Source organism: Tursiops truncatus, chromosome 20 (genome assembly GCF_011762595.2).
Source record: "Tursiops truncatus isolate mTurTru1 chromosome 20, mTurTru1.mat.Y, whole genome shotgun sequence".
Lineage (NCBI taxonomy): Eukaryota > Metazoa > Chordata > Mammalia > Artiodactyla > Delphinidae > Tursiops > Tursiops truncatus.
The window spans coordinates 7,834,950-7,852,148 of NC_047053.1; the positions used below are offsets into that span (position 1 = coordinate 7,834,950).

The 17,199-nt window shown below is 53.5% G+C and overlaps 1 protein-coding gene across 1 annotated transcript; it reads left to right on the plus strand.

Annotated features, from left to right (window-relative positions):
* The first annotated feature begins 797 nt into the window (after positions 1–797).
* Positions 798–15,150, plus strand: CCDC42 (coiled-coil domain containing 42). The gene is made up of 7 exons (XM_033847740.2): positions 798–2,177; positions 2,473–2,578; positions 2,887–2,991; positions 5,374–5,571; positions 9,785–10,006; positions 10,107–10,265; positions 14,887–15,150. The coding sequence occupies exons 1-7, from the start codon at positions 2,095–2,097 to the stop codon at positions 14,962–14,964; spliced, it is 951 nt and encodes a 316-aa protein (XP_033703631.1). The 5' UTR covers positions 798–2,094; the 3' UTR covers positions 14,965–15,150.
* Positions 15,151–17,199: the final 2,049 nt, after the last annotated feature.

Here is a 17,199-nt window from a genome sequence, read left to right on the forward strand (position 1 = left end):
CCCAAGGAGGGAAGAGGAGAGGAGTGGGGGAGAGCACAGACTTCTGTGAATCCCAGACAGCCCTGCATCTTGACCCACAGCTCTGGAAAAGGCAGTGAGACCCCAGGGAGGGATGGTGGGTGATGGGGATGAAGATTCTCGTGACTTTCCCACAAGGTACAGAAGCAACAGAAACGCTACACGGGCACGTACACCGGCGGGAGAAGAAGATGCCTTGACAGCCGCCTGTATGCACCAACCCGGCCCTGGACCACGCGATTCGTAGATGCAACCAAGGACGTGTCAAAATACCAGGGCAGGGGCTTCCCTGGTGGCGTAGTGGCTGAGAGTCCGCCTGCCGATGCAGGGGACACGGGTTCGTGCCCCGGTCCGGGAAGATCCCACATGCCGCGGAGCGGCTGGGCCCATGAGCCATGGCCGCTGAGCCTGCGCGTCCGGAGCCTGTGCTCCGCAACGGGAGAGGCCACAACAGTGAGAGGCCCGCGTACCGCCAAAAAAAACAGGGGAAGCAGGTGATTCGAGAAACAGAGAGTCTCCTCCTCAAGGCCGGGCGTTACACACACACCCTCTTGGGGAAAACGGGAGGCAGACCCCCGCTGTGCCAAACTCTAGGGAGTAAAAAGGAGAGGGTCTGTTTCTTGCGGGTGCTCCCGATGGAGAACCCTCTCGGGTGGAGGCGCTGAGGGTGGAGTGGGGGGGTGAGGGGGTGTTTGGGTGGGGTGGGGGCCGTCAGGCTGCCTCTGCAGATCCCGCCGGGCTGGCTCTGGAGGCGAGACTTGGGGGAGGGAATGGGAAAGGGCGGGGTGGGCCGCGCCCCGCCACGTCTCCTCCTCCTCCCCGGCCGGGATTGAGGGCGGGCTCGGGCGGCCAGCAGGGGGCGCCAGAGGACAGGCACTGCCTCGCGGAGGACTTGCCGGGCTTGGGACGCTGCCCCGCCCGAGACCCCCGCCCCACCCCGGCTCCGCATCCCAGACCCGGAGGGGACCCGGGCCGCGCGGCCGGCGTGCGCGGGGGAAGCAGGGAGAACCCAGCGGAGCCCGGAAGCCGGTGCCCGGCAGCGCGGGCGCGAGGTCACGGCTGTTAACCTCCGGGCGGGGGTCCCAGGGTGTCCGCCTCACACACAGGGTCTCAGATTTAGACGCTGGACCTCGGGCCAGATGAGCTGATGCACAATGCCCTGATGGGATCAAGGAAGGCAGGCGTCATAAAGCAGACATGTAAAATATCTGACATTTATGTTAACACATTTCGGCATTGCTTCCTATTTCAATACTCCGCCAACCTCAAAACATGGCACTGGCCCTGAGCCTCTTACCCTACGAGGGGCCTCGTCCTGGGCCTCCTCCATCTCTCCAGGGGACAGCCTCTTTGGTCCCCAGGCTTATCGCCTATCTGCACCCCGCCCCAGCCCCCTCCCAACACATACACCCCTACACATCCTTCACCCACTACTTGTCTCTCAACTTCGGGCCTTCTCCCCTCCTCCCACGGGCCCCATGCGCCTGTCCACCCCTACCCCTGCCTCAGCTAAACAGCTTCCTTCAGTTCTTTCCTCCTCAACCATCTGTCCCAGCCCCAGCCCCCTGCCTCGCCCTCACACACACACCTGAGCCCAGGAGGGAGCCCCCCCCCCCCGGGCAGGGCTGCCCTGCAAAAACACGCCTCTACCAAAACCCCCCTTTCGCAGCCATGGACGCCTAGCCCCTGCCTCCCCGGCCCCCCGCACCAGCATCAAATCAGGCCGAACTTCTTCCCAGAGTTCCTGAGGGATAAATGAAGGAGCAGAGAGCCAGACCCCAGCCAGAGTGGGGTCAGTGTGGACAGGGGTCAAAGGGCAAGGTCTGGGTTCCGCTTGTGGTTCACAGAACCCAGAGACCTGTTGCTAGGTAACCAGATCTCCCAGCCGACACATCCTGAGCTGCCTGCCGATAGGCAGCCTCCAGCCATCTTCCCTGAATCTCTCAGACACCCACCCTCTGTGGGACCCTGAAAAGCAGGAGGAGGGGAGAAGCAAGCCCTGCCACCACCCCTGAGCTCCGCCACCCCCGTTTCACTGTGAAGGTTCGGCCGCTGGGCCGTCAGGTCACGGCCGCCATGAGTCTGGGCACCATGGAGGGGGAGGATCTGGCCGAGTACTTCCGCTTGCAGTATGGGCAAAGGCTGCTGCAGCTGCTGCAGTGAGTGTCGGAGGGCCTGGGAGCGCCGTGCCCACCCGTTGCCCCACCTTCCCACCTGTCCCCCTGCTCCTATAACCCAGCACCGCAAATCACACTGGCACCAATCCCGCCTGTCCCCGGCCCCAGCTTGCTCCCCAGCACGGCCCTCTCTCCCTCTGAGCACACCGTTCTTTTCGCTCAGATGGGGTAGGGCGCCTTCCCTCCCCGTGGGTGCCTGTCTCCATGGGTTCCTCCCGGTCCCGGGCTGCCCCAGGCGCTCAGAGTCCACAGTCCCTATTGCCTGTGTCTTGGGCAGGAAGTTCCCCAGCACTGAGGACCACTCAGACTCCCCATCCATCCGGCTGCTGGAGAAGAAGAAAGAGGCCAAGCTCATGCACCATGCCATGGAGCAGAAGAAGGAGGTGGGAGACGCAAGGGTTGGATGCGGGGAGGGCCACGGCTCAGGGAGAGCCTGAGGACGGCCCTCTGTTTTGTGGGTGGTGGTGGCTAGAGCCAGGCATCGTGGGTGTTGATCCTGTGTTTCCTCTGCACAGCACAGAAGGGATCCGAGTCTTGGGGTACCAGTGTCCTGCGATGCTCTGCTCTGAACCAGACGTGGGGTGGAAAGTGGGCACCTGGGGACAGGGGCTCTAGGGCAGGGGATGCTGGGGCCTTCCTTGGTTTCCATTCAGGGGTCCTCTTGACCTCTCTGCTCCCCCCTCCCCCCTAGATATTTCAGCGCAGAATGGAAACCCTGAACCTGCGCTGGGAGGAGCTGGGAGTCAAGGAGGCCCAGCTGAAAGCCCACATACAGAAGTTTGAGCAGTTCATCCGGGTACGAAGGGGTGTGGCCTGCTGCTGCAGGGCTGCCACGCTCTGCAGTTGGTCAGCTTGCCCCTCCTCCCACTCCCTACCTCTCCCCCCTCCCTCCTCAGCCTCCATTTCCCCGACTTCTCGCCCTGGCTTAGAGGTGTCCTTGGTGCTCACCAGTGCCTGGGGCTTGCCCCTTTATCTCCCCCTCCTACTGCTCCGTTTGCATTGATAGTTTCCTGCTGCCCTGTCCGTCTCTGCCCCCTCTAGATTGCTGTTTCCTATTTCCTTGCCTGTGGTTGGCACATCCAGTTTATCCAGTGAATGAATGAATGATGGATGATGAATAAATGAATGAATGTGCCACGGTTAGGGCCAGGCACTTGGGGATACAAAGATGAATCAGACAGTGTTTTATTTTTTAAATAAATTTTTATTTATTGTATTTATTTATTTCTGGCTGTGTTGGGTCTTCGCTGCTGCACGCGGGCTTTCTCTAGTTGCGGCGAGCAGGGGCTACTCTTCGTTGCGGTGCGCGGGCTTCTCGTTGCGGTGCGCGGGGTTCTCATCGCGGTGGCTTCTCATTGCGGAGCACGGGCTCTAGGTGTGCAGGCTTCAGTAGTTGCGGCACACGGGCTCAGTAGTTGTGGCACACGGGCTTAGTTGCTCTGCAGCATGTGGGATCTTCCTGGACCAGGAACTGAACCCGTGTCCCCTGCATTGGCAGGCGGATTCTCAACCACTGCGCCACCAGGGAAGCCCCCAGACAGGGTTTTAGTCCCCCCAGCTCACCCTACCCCTCCATCCTTGCACTGAAGGCCCAGGCAGGGGGCATTGAAGAACCAGGTACTGGAGTCCCCTACGAGACAACCCCTCTCAGTGTGTCCTGAGAGGAGGGATTTAACCGTTTTAAAATCCAGATTTCTCCAGACTGGCTCCAACCGGGCACCTGCCTAGCCTTGAAGGGCTGGCCCAGCCCCAGGGGGTAACCTCTGGCCTCTGCTACAGGGCAGTCCTGTTCTCAAGCATCTTTGTCTCTCTCTCTGCCTAAACCAGGTGGGAAAGGAAGCTGATGGACCAGGCATTATTCTCCAGAGGTCCAGTCTTTCTTACTGGACAGAGAAAAGCTCATGGAGTGCTTGGGGTGGCAGGAGATTTGGGGGTGAGGGGTTCTGCAAATCGTCGGAATCCTGGAGAGCTTGTTACAGATACGGACCCTGGGCCCCTGCCCTCTCCTTGCTTTCAGCAGGCCTGAGGTCAGGCCCAGTCGACTGTATTGTTAAAAGTATCCCCAGGGGATTGTGATGCCCGGCTGGACTTGGAAACCACTGGTTTGGGGCCCCTCTGTCCTCTCCTGGACCCACAGGGCAGAATGCAAATCCCCCAGGTGCCTTCTTCCATGTCTTCCAAATGCCACCACCACAGGCACCCATCTGGGTGGAATCACCACAGCCCCTGAAGGGGGAAAGGAGCCACACACAGGCAGTGTGAGAGGTCTGCCCCTCATCTTGGGAGGAGAGCTTGTCCTTCCAAGGAAGGAAGGAGGACGGGACCAGCCCACTTGCAGCAGCTGAGCCTCGTGTCTTTCTTTCTGGGCATTGAATTCCCTGCATCATCTCCTCCTGTCCCCACCTGATGCCAGTCTTGAGCTACAGGAACATCCCCTCCGGAATGGCCTTGCCCTACCAGGCCCTCCGGACTAGGCCCACCTCCTAGCTCGTCTCCCTAGAGCTCCAGCAGGGTTGCCCCAGCTTTTGAAAGGAAGAGAGGGGCTCCTGCCTCTCATTTCTACAATTGGAGAAGGTGAGGCACCAAATCAGGAGAAAATTTGGGCTTCCCAGGTCTGGGCCCAGGTCTCTGCCCTGTGACAAATGGCCACCACTAAGGATAGAGATGAGGGACTTCCCTGGTGGTCCAGTGGTTAGGACTCTGCGCTTCCACTGCAGGGGGCTCCGGTTCGATCCCTAATTGGGGACCTAGGATCCCGCGAGAGGAGCGGTGCGGCCAAAAAAAAAAAAAAAGAATAGAGATGGAAACTTTATCAGAAGATTTTCCCAGCCTTTCCCAGGGTTTGAGTTCTCTCCAGACACTGAGCCCAGTGGGGCGTGGGGCTTCCGGAGCTCAGATTCCGCAGAGTCAGGATCACGTCCTGTCTCGTCCCCATAAGGCCACCTTCTGATGTTGGATTAACTCTCTGTCCTCTCAGCCTCCTCAGTCCATGGAAAGCCCCTCAACCAGCTTCAGATAACCCTGGAGACGCGCTTCCTTTCACCTCATCCGCCACGTGGGCAGCCTGGCCACCGCCGTCCACCCTCAGGGTGGACAGAGGCCTTGTGGGAGCCCCACCAGCCTGGGCACCAGGGAGGGCAGGACCCACGCCCGATTGGCATCATCTCCCTGGCCCCAGGAGAACGACCAGAAACGGATCCGGGCCCTGAAGAAGGCCAACAAGGAGCGAGAACTCAAGAGGCAGTGCACGCAAGAGCTGACCAAGGCCAAGCAGGAGATGGCGGCCCTGCGGCTGGAGCACCAGAGGCTGAGCGCCAAGCTGCAGGAATACTCCATCTTCAACAAGTACCTGGAGAAGGTGGTGGAGAACTCCGAGGTGCGTGGAGGGCCGAGGGGGATGGGAGGTTCCTCAGGCCCACCTACTCTTCCCCAGGGGCCTGGGCTGTGAGGGGACTGGGGCAGGGACGGTCACCTGCTCCGGGGAAAGGCCTCCAGCCAAGGAGGGCAGCTGGCAGAGGCCCCTGGCGAGGCTGGACTCATTTCTCAAGGGTGGGAACCTGGCGGTGTATCTGTGCGCGTATGACATCTGTGGACCTGTCTCTATATGGGTCCCGTGTCTGTGTCTAGGAGCGAGGTTTTGTTTTGGAGCACCAACGATCAGCTTGGCCTGCGTCGGATGTGACCCACACTCTCCCTGCTTCCCCTCCTCCCTGGTGTTCTTCAGTTTACTTGAGAGTAGATGGGCAGAGAAAGCGCCAGCCTTGCGCAGAGCTGGGCACTTAGCATGTGCTGGGCCCTGGGCTGGGTGGGTGCTGCAAGTGTAGCCTTGCTCAGTCCACTCACTAGCCCCCAGAGGAAAGCCATCATTTCACCCTGTTACGAGGAAGAAGCGGAGGCTCAGAGAGGTTAGGTAACCTGCTCAGGGAGGCACAGCTTATAAGTGGCAGAGCCCTTGCTTCTAACCACCCTTCGGTGGGCCCCACAAAGCCACTGACAACTGTTCTTCATAAAGTTGCCTTGTTGCCAGAGCTAAGGAACTTGTTTGCCCTCTGCCCACCCATGCTTTCTGGAGTGTTTGACACTGTCCATGCTCCTGCTTGAAATATACCTGTGCCCTTTCCTCTGGGACTCCTCCCTCCTTCTACTTTCAGGCTACCTCTGGCCCTTCCTCCTCAGGCTCCTCTGGGGCTCCTCTTCCTCAAGTTCCTCGGGTCTTTGTCCCACACCCTGCACTTTTCTCCCTGAGGAATTCCCTGGGTCTCTGATGGATGTCACCCATGTCAACGGCCATCCACCTATGTCCCCCATCCTCCCATGTGACAGCAGCAGGGCCCTTCACCAGGGTGGAGAGAGGTATGAGGTATGCCCTCTGGGGTGTGAACCCATGTCCTGTGGGGGGCACAGGGAGACAAAGGATACACAACTTTTTAAAGTCCTGGCAATTTCCATATAGAACCACTAACCTAATTTATTTATGCATGAGTCCCAAGTCCGTGTTACTTCCTGCATTCTAAGGAACTACCTACTGTACGATAAATTGTTCATTTAATAATTGGGTTTTGGGGGAGGTGGGGGAGTGAGAGAAGACTAGTATATTAAAGCAGCAGATAGATTATAGGACACGACTCAAATTTAGAGCTAGTAAAATGTGTCTTGGAATGGAGGAGATTGGCCTGGATCTCTCTGGCCTGGAGCTCCCTCCTAAGCATCAGGCCCGTACATCTAATTTATTGAGTCCACGACTGCTTCCTGCCACCCCCAGGCCAGCGCTGCTGCGGGTGGGTCCGGTGCTGGTGAAGGGCAAGACCACCCACCCACAGCCTCGCCGGAACTCCGGCTTCTTCCTGGACTCCTTCTCCTTCTCCCCCACTCCCCGCAGCCATCCATCAGCAGATCTGGTCTATTCCGCCTCCTAAGTATTTCTGGAATCCAGCCCCTGCCCCTTCCTCATCCAGACCACCACTGTACCTCACCAGGAGTCCAGCTCTGCGTTATGCCTCGCCACCAGTCTGTCCAGCATTCTACAGCCAGTGGGGTCCCCATCTCTCATTCTCTTTCCTCGTCCTTTATTTCTTTCAAAATATTTTAAGTGTACTGAAAAGTATACATAAATATATGACAGCACCCAAGTACTCTCCACAGCTTCGTCACATCTTAATATTTCCCCCAATTTGCCCCTTTTTTTCCTAAAATAAAACACGACTGGTCATTGAAACCCCCAGTGTGCCCCCCTTCCAAACACCGTGCTTCTCCTCTCCTCAGGGGTAACCAGTAATCCAGATTTTTAAGCTTCTCATTCTCAGGCTTGTTATTATTTGGGGCCACAGTTTACATTATCCATAAACTATGAAGAGTATGTACATGTCCTTTTATGGCTTTTTTCCAATCAATGATTTAAAGAGAAAAAAAAGCTTTGTATCATGGGAAATTTCAGCCGTATACAAAAGCAGAGAAAATAGTCTATTGAATGCCCATTACTCATCACCTAATTCCAGCCATCATCAGCTCATTGTCAGATCCCCGTCGCTGCCATTTTGAAGCAAATGATATTGTTTTCATCTATAGGTATTTCATTATATGGCTCTAAAAGAGCTCTTTTTCACATAGCCACAATACCTGTATCCAGCCGACGTCAAAATTTCCCCAGTTATTGCACAAATGCTTTTTGTACAGCTGGTTTGTCCCAATTGGGGTCCAAATAAGGTCCCCAAACTGCATTTGGTTGATGTGTTTCTCAAGTGTCCCAGACGTTATTACTATGCTGATCAAAAGAAGCCAGACATGAAAGAGGACACACTGTATGATTCCACTGATATGTTTCAAAACAGGTGAAATGAATCATGGGGGATAGAAGTCCTAATTCTGGTTTCCTCGGGGCAGATACTGACTGAAAGGGGGCCAAAGATTCTTCTAGGGTGCTGGAAATGTCCTAAGTCCCCCTCTTCACATATTAGCTAGAATACTACCATCTGGAAAAGGACTTCATACTTCCCTTCATCAACTAGATGATGACTAGTTGATGGGCCTTAAACTAAGGTGGGTCTTAAAGAAAAATCTTGTTAAATGCTTGATTCTTCATTACAGTCTTCAGAATAATGAGCTGGTTCTCCAGCATCCTCTGAAAGCGCCCTGTAATGTTGTTAGTATCACCGTGAACACCACATTTGATATGGTTCAATCCTTCGCACTTATTCTTACTGATGTTCAAAGGGTCCCATCTTTGGACAGTGGGAGCCTCTTCAAGTTGGCACCTGGGACTTCTGACATCAGCGTTCAGTTTTGGAGAGGTGCTCCTGGGTGCTCTGATGTATCCCATTCGTTTTAGCTGTTGTATACCATTGCATCTCTCAGAAATGCAGACAGGAAGTTCTCTCTCTGCTCTCTCCTTCAGTGGATGAAGTTCACACTCCTCAGGGTTTACTGGGCACTTTTTTAACTTCTCCAGGGTGATCTCTCCCTCCCCATCTTGAACCCAGGCCATTCACATTAAACTCTCTTGCTCATCCTGGATATGCCACACGTACACCATCATCTTTACCCAGGCTGTTCCGTCTACCTGTACTACTTCCTCGCTTTCCCCCACCTGCCTTTGCCTGCCCGTCTTCTCGTCATACCTCTGGTCTCATTTTAACCATCCTTTTCCTGAGGAAGCCTTTTCTGGCTGTCCCCATCTCCTCTAATGCTGGGTTAAGTGGCCCTTGCCCACAGAGGATGTATTTGGGGAGAGGCCAGTTCCCGGAACACCAGTCTATCACTGGAAATGTCATGAGATGGAGAAACAACTCAGGGAGTGTCCCCTGGGTGGCTGGAAGTCACGTGCTGATAACCCCCCCACACCCCGGGGACGTGAGTTGGCATCCTGGAGCTGGTACTCAGAGCGCCTTCTAGAGAGGGAGGGTTACAGGGCTTCTGTTCTGCTGAGTTAGGGCCAGAGCAGCGTGGCCCTGCACTGTGGCAGACGGGGCAGCTGAGCCTGGCCAGCCACCTGCCCCACTGGTACCCACCCTCTCCAGACCCCACCGGAGGGAGGCCTCAGCCCCTGTTGAACAAATACCAGAGAGCACCAGGCTGAAGATACCACCCAACAGTCGCCTGCAGCCCATCCCCCAGTCACCGAGAGGTCTTATCACTCTGTGTTGTAACTGACTATTTACTTGTCTGTCTGTCCTACCCCACCACCCCAAGTTGTAAGGCTTCCTAAAAGCAGGGTCTGGCTTTCTTATCTCCTGTTCAGCTGGGGAACCTTCAGAGCGGTTTATTAATCCGGGTCTCTGAGGGTGGAGGCTGGCACGTATCTTTGTTAAAGCTCCCAGGTGATTCTAATAACCGGCAGTCAAGACTGAGAGCCCTGGGTCTAGATGCACGTGCTCCCAACACGTGGCCCACGGCCCATACCAACTCAGGAGAAGCACAGGGGGACTCCAAGGGCCTCACAGCCTCTGCCCCTTGGCCCAGGGCCTCACTGCCGGGCAGAGGCATCAAGGCTGGGAGTGGAGGGCGCAGAGTGGGGTCGGACCCCTTGGGTGGCGGTGCACTGGTCCGAGTCCATCCCTCCCCTCCCCCCCACCCCCGCCCATCCCCTCCCGCAGTTCGAAGAGATCCACGAGGTGATCGCGCGCTACAAGACGCTGGTGAGCATGCACCACGACCTCATGCAGTCGGCGCAGGAGGGCCAGGAGAAGGTCGAGCGCGCCAAGGCCCGGCTGGCGCGCTACAAGGAGGAGAAGGACGACGAGATCCTGCAGCACAACAACGAGCTGGCGCGCCTGCAGATGCGCTTCGACCGCGCCCGCAGCGACGTCATCATCTGGGTGAGCGCCCCGGGTGGGTAAGGGACACACACACACAAACACACACACACACGCACACACACTCCTAGCGCTCACGTCCCGCCCTCATTCTCCTCCCCAGGAATCTCGCTGGGCACACATCCAGAACACCGCCGCCAAGAAGACCCTCTTGCTTGGCACCATTAAGATGGCAACGCTGAACCTCTTCCAGATCGTGAGCAAGCAGCTGAAGGAGGCGAGCTCCGTGTCCCTGGAGGACACGCACAAACAGCTGGACACGGTAAGAGGAGGCCGGAGTGCCTGGCCAGCTGGCTCGAGTGAGCCACGATGGTTCTCCCTGGGTTGGGCAGAGGCGCGATTCCTACAGAGTAGTGGTTCTCAAATTTTCACAGCATCAGAATCACCTGGGGGCTGGGGCGTATCACTGAATCCCGCCCCCAGAGTCTCAGACTCGGTGGGTCTGAGATGAAGAGCCATGAATTTCCATTTTCAGCAAGTTTCCAGGTGATGGTGCTGGTCTGGGTTCCACACTTTGAGAACCACTGCATTAGCTCTAAGGTTCTGTTGGCCCCAATCAGCACGGGCAGTAGCAGGGACCCGCTACTGCATTCATTAGTTACACAAAACAGTCTTATTAAGTTCTAGTGAGATGCTGAAGGCTTGTGACTGACCCCCACGCTTGGGGAAAAGAGAAAATTGGCAGGTGGTGCGGGGAGGGAAATCAGCAAGGGCAGGGAAGGGTCAGAGTCATATTAGTACCATTCTGAGATTTTTCTCTTTGAAGTAATTGAAAGGAAATGACTTTTTCACTGTATGATTCAAAGCTATGGGATGCCATGTCCGTGTGCCACCTGAAATTGTCTCACTTCTGACCAAAGGTACCCGCATCCCGCTGTTTGGGAAGCTACGCCAGCAGATGCAGTAGCCGTGCTTCTTGTAACATGCAGAGAACCATGATTAATTATTTATCCTTTTTGGCAAAAGCCTTTAGCTCTGCCATGAAATAGTAGAAAGTAGGCTCCCAAAGGCTGGGATTTCTGTTTGCTTTTTTCCTGCTGTATCCCCAGCATCTAGAACAATGCCAGGCAGATAGCAGGCACTCTGTAAGTATTTGGTGAATGAATATGGAACAGAAGCCGATAAAAGCAATTGACTGAGAGGTGCTTCCTCTGTTTAAAAAAAAAAAAAAAAAGTGAAACTCGTGAAATGTAAAGAATTTCACCCACTGACCAGCCGGGAAGTAGGATTTTCTTAAACCCAAGAATCAGCCTGCATCGTAAGGCTTATTGGAGCAGAATTATTAACAGTCCAAAGACTGTAAAGGGAATTTGTAAGAAAAGTTGTTCTGAAATAGCGATCCTCAAACTTTTTTGGTAGCAGGATACCTTTACACTCATAAAATTTATTGAAGACCCTCAAAGAGCTTTTGTTTATATGGGTTCTATCAATTGATGTTTCCTTATTAGAAACTCAAGCAGAAAAATTAAAAATAATTCATTTAGAAATGACAGTAAGAAGCACATTAACACAAATAGCATTTTTTTAGAAAATTTATTTATTTATTTATTTTTGGCTGTGTTGGGTCTTCGTTTCTGTGCGAGGGCTTTCTCTAGTTGTGGCCAGTGGGGGCCACTCTTCGTCGCGGTGCGCGGGCCTCTCACTGTCGCGGCCTCTCTCGTTGCGGAGCACAGGCTCCAGACGTGCAGGCTCAGTAGTTGTGGCTCACGGGTCCAGTTGCTCCGCGGCATGTGGGATCCTCCCAGACCAGGGCTCGAACCCGTGTCCCCTGCATCGGCAGGCGGATTCTCAACCACTGCGCCACCAGGGAAGCCCCACAAATAGCATTTTTAATGAAAAACACGTTTTCAAAAAGTATTTTATGGGACGAGTGGCATTATTTGATACTTGCAAACCGCTTGAATGCGTGGCTTCCTGGAGGACAGGTGGATTGCCACACCTGCTTCTGCATTCAGCCTGTCGTGCTAGCCTACGTCACGGGAACATCCCGCTCTGGGAAAAGCCCCTGTAGACTCTCAAGAAAATAAGAGCAAAAAAGACAAGTAACATCTTAGTATTATTATAAAAAGAGTTTTGGCCTCGTAGACCCTTCTCCCCGGCAGTAGGGTCTCAGGACGCCCAGCCGTCCTCAGATCCCTCTCCTTTAGCCGTTGTAAAGAAAGATGGGGCAGGAGGTGGTGGGCCAGCATCCCCTGCTCAGACCGTAGCTTACAGTCCATCCACTCCAAATTCTGAGCTTTCGGACTCCCTCTCAACCTCTTTTTTTTTTTTTTTTTTTTCCCCCGGCTACACGGCTTGTGGGATCTTAGTTCCCCCACCAAAGATCGAACCCAGGCCCCCAGCATCGAGCAGTGAACGTGCCAAGTCCTAACCACTGGACTACCAGGGAATTCCTGTTCTCAACCTTGATTTGCTTCGATAGGAATTCCTCATATTGCCCAAATGTTACTTTTAAATATTCCACTTCATTCCTGTAGGATATGAGCCTACACACACGTGATTAAGTAGCCTGAAAAAAGAAAAATAAAGACCTGGGAAAATACAAGTTAAAATCTGAGGTCAAAGGCGAGAGAGAGATGTATGGACTCTGGATTCTTGGATTATAGAGGACAGTAGTTCAACAGGGACAGTAGTTGGCTCTGAGCTTCCTGGTAACCAGAAGCAAAAGCAACACATAGTTCTTGTACCAAAATAAGAAAACACATGGTTTCTTCAGAAAGAGCGAAACGTTCCCAGCACTTAACCTCTAGCTGAACATTTTCAAGGAGGCTTCAGAGACACACAGTGAAATGATGTTCTCAGCAGTGTCCCTCCAACAGATCCACGCATGGGCTTCAGAAAGCAGCCACTTACTTAGAATCAGGAACGAGGTACCACTCAGGGAAAGTGATTTTGCAAAAGGCCAAGACGATTTGCGTTCAGTATAGTGTGTGTAGAAGGTCGAGCGTTATTGTTTCTGAATAAAGCCCAAACTGGAGCAGCATTTTCCAAACCGTGCTTGGCAAACCCTAGAATCCCAGGATGGCAGTAAGTCTCCTCCAGGGAAATAAACGGGCTCTATGGTCTATAAAATTTAGAAAACTCAAGTTAAACAAAGGTGGCTGGTTTTAAAATACAGGACTTCACAGTGCCTTTGCTCTGGTTCTGCCCTGAGACTCTCCCAGCAGATAAGGTTTCTAAAACTTACTTGACCACAGACCCTTTTTGGGGTAGGTGATTACTTACTACAAGAACATCGTTTGGGAAATACTGGACTTGTCATCTCTGTAACCTTGGGAAAGTTGCTCTAATTCAGTCACTGTTTGTTTCTCTCCTCTCTTGCAAAATAGGAATTGTGCTGGTAATAGTAACAGTATTAGCAACTAACTGGGCTTTTGAGAGTGTTGGACAGTCTGTGTAGCCCCATCTTTAGGAACATTCTTGAAAAGGAGAAATTTTAGGACTGAGATCTTAAAGGCCATCTAGGCCAACCTTTTCTCCCTCTTCCCTTTTCAAAGATAAACTGAGTCCCAGAAAGATGAAGTGATTTCCCCAGAGCTGCATCAGGACCCCAGGTCGTCATCCTTTTTTAAAGTGAAGTATAGTTGGTTTACAATATTGTAAATTGTAAATATTGTAGTTTCAGATGAACAACAAAGTGATTCATTTGTACGTATGTATGTATATATCCATATTCTTTTATTTTCAATTCTTTTCCATTATAGTTTTTTTTTTTTTTTTTTTGTGGTACGCGGGCCTCTCACCACTGTGGTCTCTCCCGTTGCGGAGCACAGGCTCCAGACGCGCAGGCTCAGCGGCCATGGCTCACGGGCCCAGCCGCTCCGCGGCATGTGGGATCTTCCCGGACCGGGGCACGAGCCCGCGTCCCCTGCATCGGCAGGCGGACTCTCAACCACTGCGCCACCAGGGAAGCCCTCCATTATAGTTTTTTATAAGATATTGAATGTAGTTTCCTGTGCTCTACAGTAAATCCTTATTGTTTCTCTGTTTTATATACGATAGTGTGCATCTATTAATCCCATACGCCCAATTCATCCCTCCCCCCACTTTCCGCTTCGTTAACCATAGTTTGTTTTCTATGTCTGTGAGTCTGTTTCTGTTTTGTAAATAAGTTCATTTGTACTAGTTTTTAGATTCCACATATAAGTGATATCATATAATATTTGTCTTTGTCTGACTTACTTCACTTAGTATGATAATCTCTAGGTCCATCCATGTTGCTTCAAATGACATTATTTCATTCTTTTTTATGGCAAGTAATATTCCATTGTGTGTGTGTGTGTGTGTGTGTGTATATGTGTATGTGTATGTATACGTATACATACCACATCTTCTTTATCCCATCTGCTGATGGGTGCTTAGATTGCAGGACCCCAGGTCTTCTGACTTGTGAGGCTGTGCTTTTTCCACTGTGTCATACTGATTGCATGTTCTTTACAACAAAAGTTAGTGAATAGAATTTAAACTTCCCTTGATGACTCAAGATTATCATAACGAGCATCAGTTCTGGGTTTCAAGCAAATGACCTCCTTGAAGGCTTTTAAATAGTGGAGAGCCGTCTGCCCTGACCCTGGCTGACCCCTTCCTGCTAAGTGCGTGTAGCCTGAGTCCGCTTAGGATCCTCCCTTTGTCTCCCTTTGTTAGACTGTCAGCCTGTACTTCATCCTCTCATTGCGTCTTCCTCTAGGGGTTCCCAGCTCCGTCCATGTTCATCACTTCTAGTCTGCTAAGCCTCATTCTCCATGTCAACTAGAATAATTGTCAAATGAGGGAAAGTCGGTCACAGGAAATGGTGACTCCTCACGACCAGGTTATGCCAGGACATTTCCGGATGGGTGGCTTGTCGCCTGCTGGGATTAACTGCGGTCCCCTGGCCTTGCTAGATCCAGCAGTTTATCCAGGACCTGTCAGACATCTGGGCAGAGGTGAAGAAGAAGGAGCAACAGCAAGTCCGGGTTTAAGGAGCAGCCATGGTTCCAGAATGTTCTGAGACAGAGAAGGGAGAGAGAAAGTACCTGGTGACCTTGCCGTCCAGTCAGCCCAGTCCAGCCCTCTGGGACCGCTGTGCCTTTCGGAAATCCCTGTTTATCCCCTCAGGCCACAGCCCGTCCCATCCCTGAAAACATTAAATTCTATTAGAAGTTTGTTCCTAAGTCCTCTTTCTCTTTTTGGTGGTTTATTCATGGGGAAGAGGGTCCACTGAGGGGAGAACCCCCAAAGCACCCCCTTTTGAAGCTGCCCAGGTCTGGTATCTCTTAGGCTTTGCAGTTTACACAGGAAGTATCCACGTGGCAACACACACCAGGGTGAGTGCACAGGACCCTTCTTTCCTCTACCACTTCCATTTTTTTTTTTAAGTTGGTGTTTCCAGTTGGGGTGCAAAGACTCAGTAGAAACCATGAAGGCAGCTTCCTGGGTCCGAGCGCTGGAAGCGGTAAGTTAGGAACTGTTTCTTCCCTGACGTCGGGAGGAAGCCCTGCTGTCCTGCCCCCGCTGGACCCTAAGACGTGCAATATGGTATCAGGAATGCTGATGTAGGAATAGCAGGCAGGCTGCCAGGCGACAGCATCTTAGCAGGCTGGAATGATGGCTTCAAACCGACAAAACTAAACTGAGTGGAGGTGAATGTGAAGTCTCGCACTTAACGGTCAAAAACTCAACGGCACTGTTACCAGTCGTCAGTGGCAAAAGGCAGGTCAGGGACTGGACTGAAAGAGCAGCATTTATTGAGCATATGTTTTATGTACATCATCCCAGTGAGAACCGTGTGGCACCATTAACACCTGAACTACCAAACAGGACACTTGCCCAAGGACGCTGGCTCCAGCGACAGGGTCGGGAGTCGCATTGGGTCTGCCTGCCCCCAGCCTGTGCTCCCTCCACCAGGCTGCTTTCCCCTCCAGGGGCAGCCCGAGGGGGCGGCCTGAACAGGGCTCCTTGTTTCTCCTTGGCCCTGTGATCCCAGAGGCCCTGCGGGGAGACCACCACCTCCAGGGGAGTCTGCTGCAGCACCTCTGCCCGGATCCTGCTGTGGGCCGCCGTCACCCCTCACCTTTGTGTTCACCGTCTTCCAGCAGCGTCAACATCCCCTGGGAGTTTATTGGAAAGGCAAATTCTCGGGCCCCATCCCAGACCCAAGCACTGGAAGCTCTGGAGGTGGGGCGAAGCCCTCTGGGTTTTAACACGGCCTCCAGGTGATTCGGATACAAGCTCAAGTTTGAGAACCACCCCTTTAGGGTAAACCAGACACTTTCAAGGACCTGGGATCCCACCACGTGAGGTCATACCTATCCGTAACCCCACCTGTAGAGTCCGCGTGCAGTCAGAGGAGCAGAACCAGCAGGAGGGAGATGCAGATGGGCATCCGCGGCTTCGCTCGGGGGATTGGACCCCAGGCAGGGAGGCCGCCAGTTGAGCAGTCTCTGCACACCTGTCGTCTTCCCACTGATGCTGGAGCTTGAAGCCCAAGGACGGGGAGTGGTTGGGAAAGAAATATGGACGTAAAGTGGGGGAGATGGAGGGTGAGTCGGAATCCACACTCGCAAGCTGGGCCCGCGAGGATGGACAGAAACCCATGGCAGTTCTTGCGGCCTCCAAGCCGGGAGGGGTGGGCGTCTGTAGAAGCTGGACCTGGATCACGGAGCTGAGCACCCACACTTGGCCCAGGAGCCGGAGGCGCTGCAAGAGGGTCCAGGGAGGGAGGCACAGCTGGGGCCACGGCCTCCCACGGATGAGGGGAGTGGGCAGTGCAGGGACAGCGGGTGGGAGCCTCCGCCTCTGCCCTCAAGCCTCTCACTGGAGCCTCTGTGACCCCTGCTCCTTAGAAGCACCCCGGAAAAGGAATTCTGGGGAACACAGCACAGCCTGGCCAAGCTGCCACGTCCCCAGGCCTCCACGCGACCATCATCTGCTTCACAGGTGAGGGAAAGGGGAGGGGAGTGGGGCTGGCTGTCCCCTGCCAAAGGGACTTCTCTCTGGAAGGGGTTGGAATGTAACCGAGCAAGGGCTCCTGTGCTGGCAGCGCAGAGAGCCAAGCTCTGACAGCGGGTGTTTGCAGCAAAGTCAGGGTTTATTTGCAGGACGCCAAGCAAAGAGAAAGGGCAACTCATGCTCAGAAAACCCAAACACCCGATGGCTTTCAGGCAAGGGTTTTTAAAGACAGTGTGAGGAAATGTAATGCTGGACACTATAAAACT

Coding starts and splice junctions, on each gene's coding strand:
- CCDC42 (XM_033847740.2), top strand. CDS start 2,095: ATGAGTCTGGGCACCATGGAGGGGGAGGATCTGGCCGAGTACTTCCGC. Junction 5,572..9,784: donor AGGTGGTGGAGAACTCCGAG/GTGCGTGGAGGG, acceptor CCCCTCCCGCAG/TTCGAAGAGATCCACGAGGT. Junction 10,266..14,886: donor CGCACAAACAGCTGGACACG/GTAAGAGGAGGC, acceptor TGGCCTTGCTAG/ATCCAGCAGTTTATCCAGGA.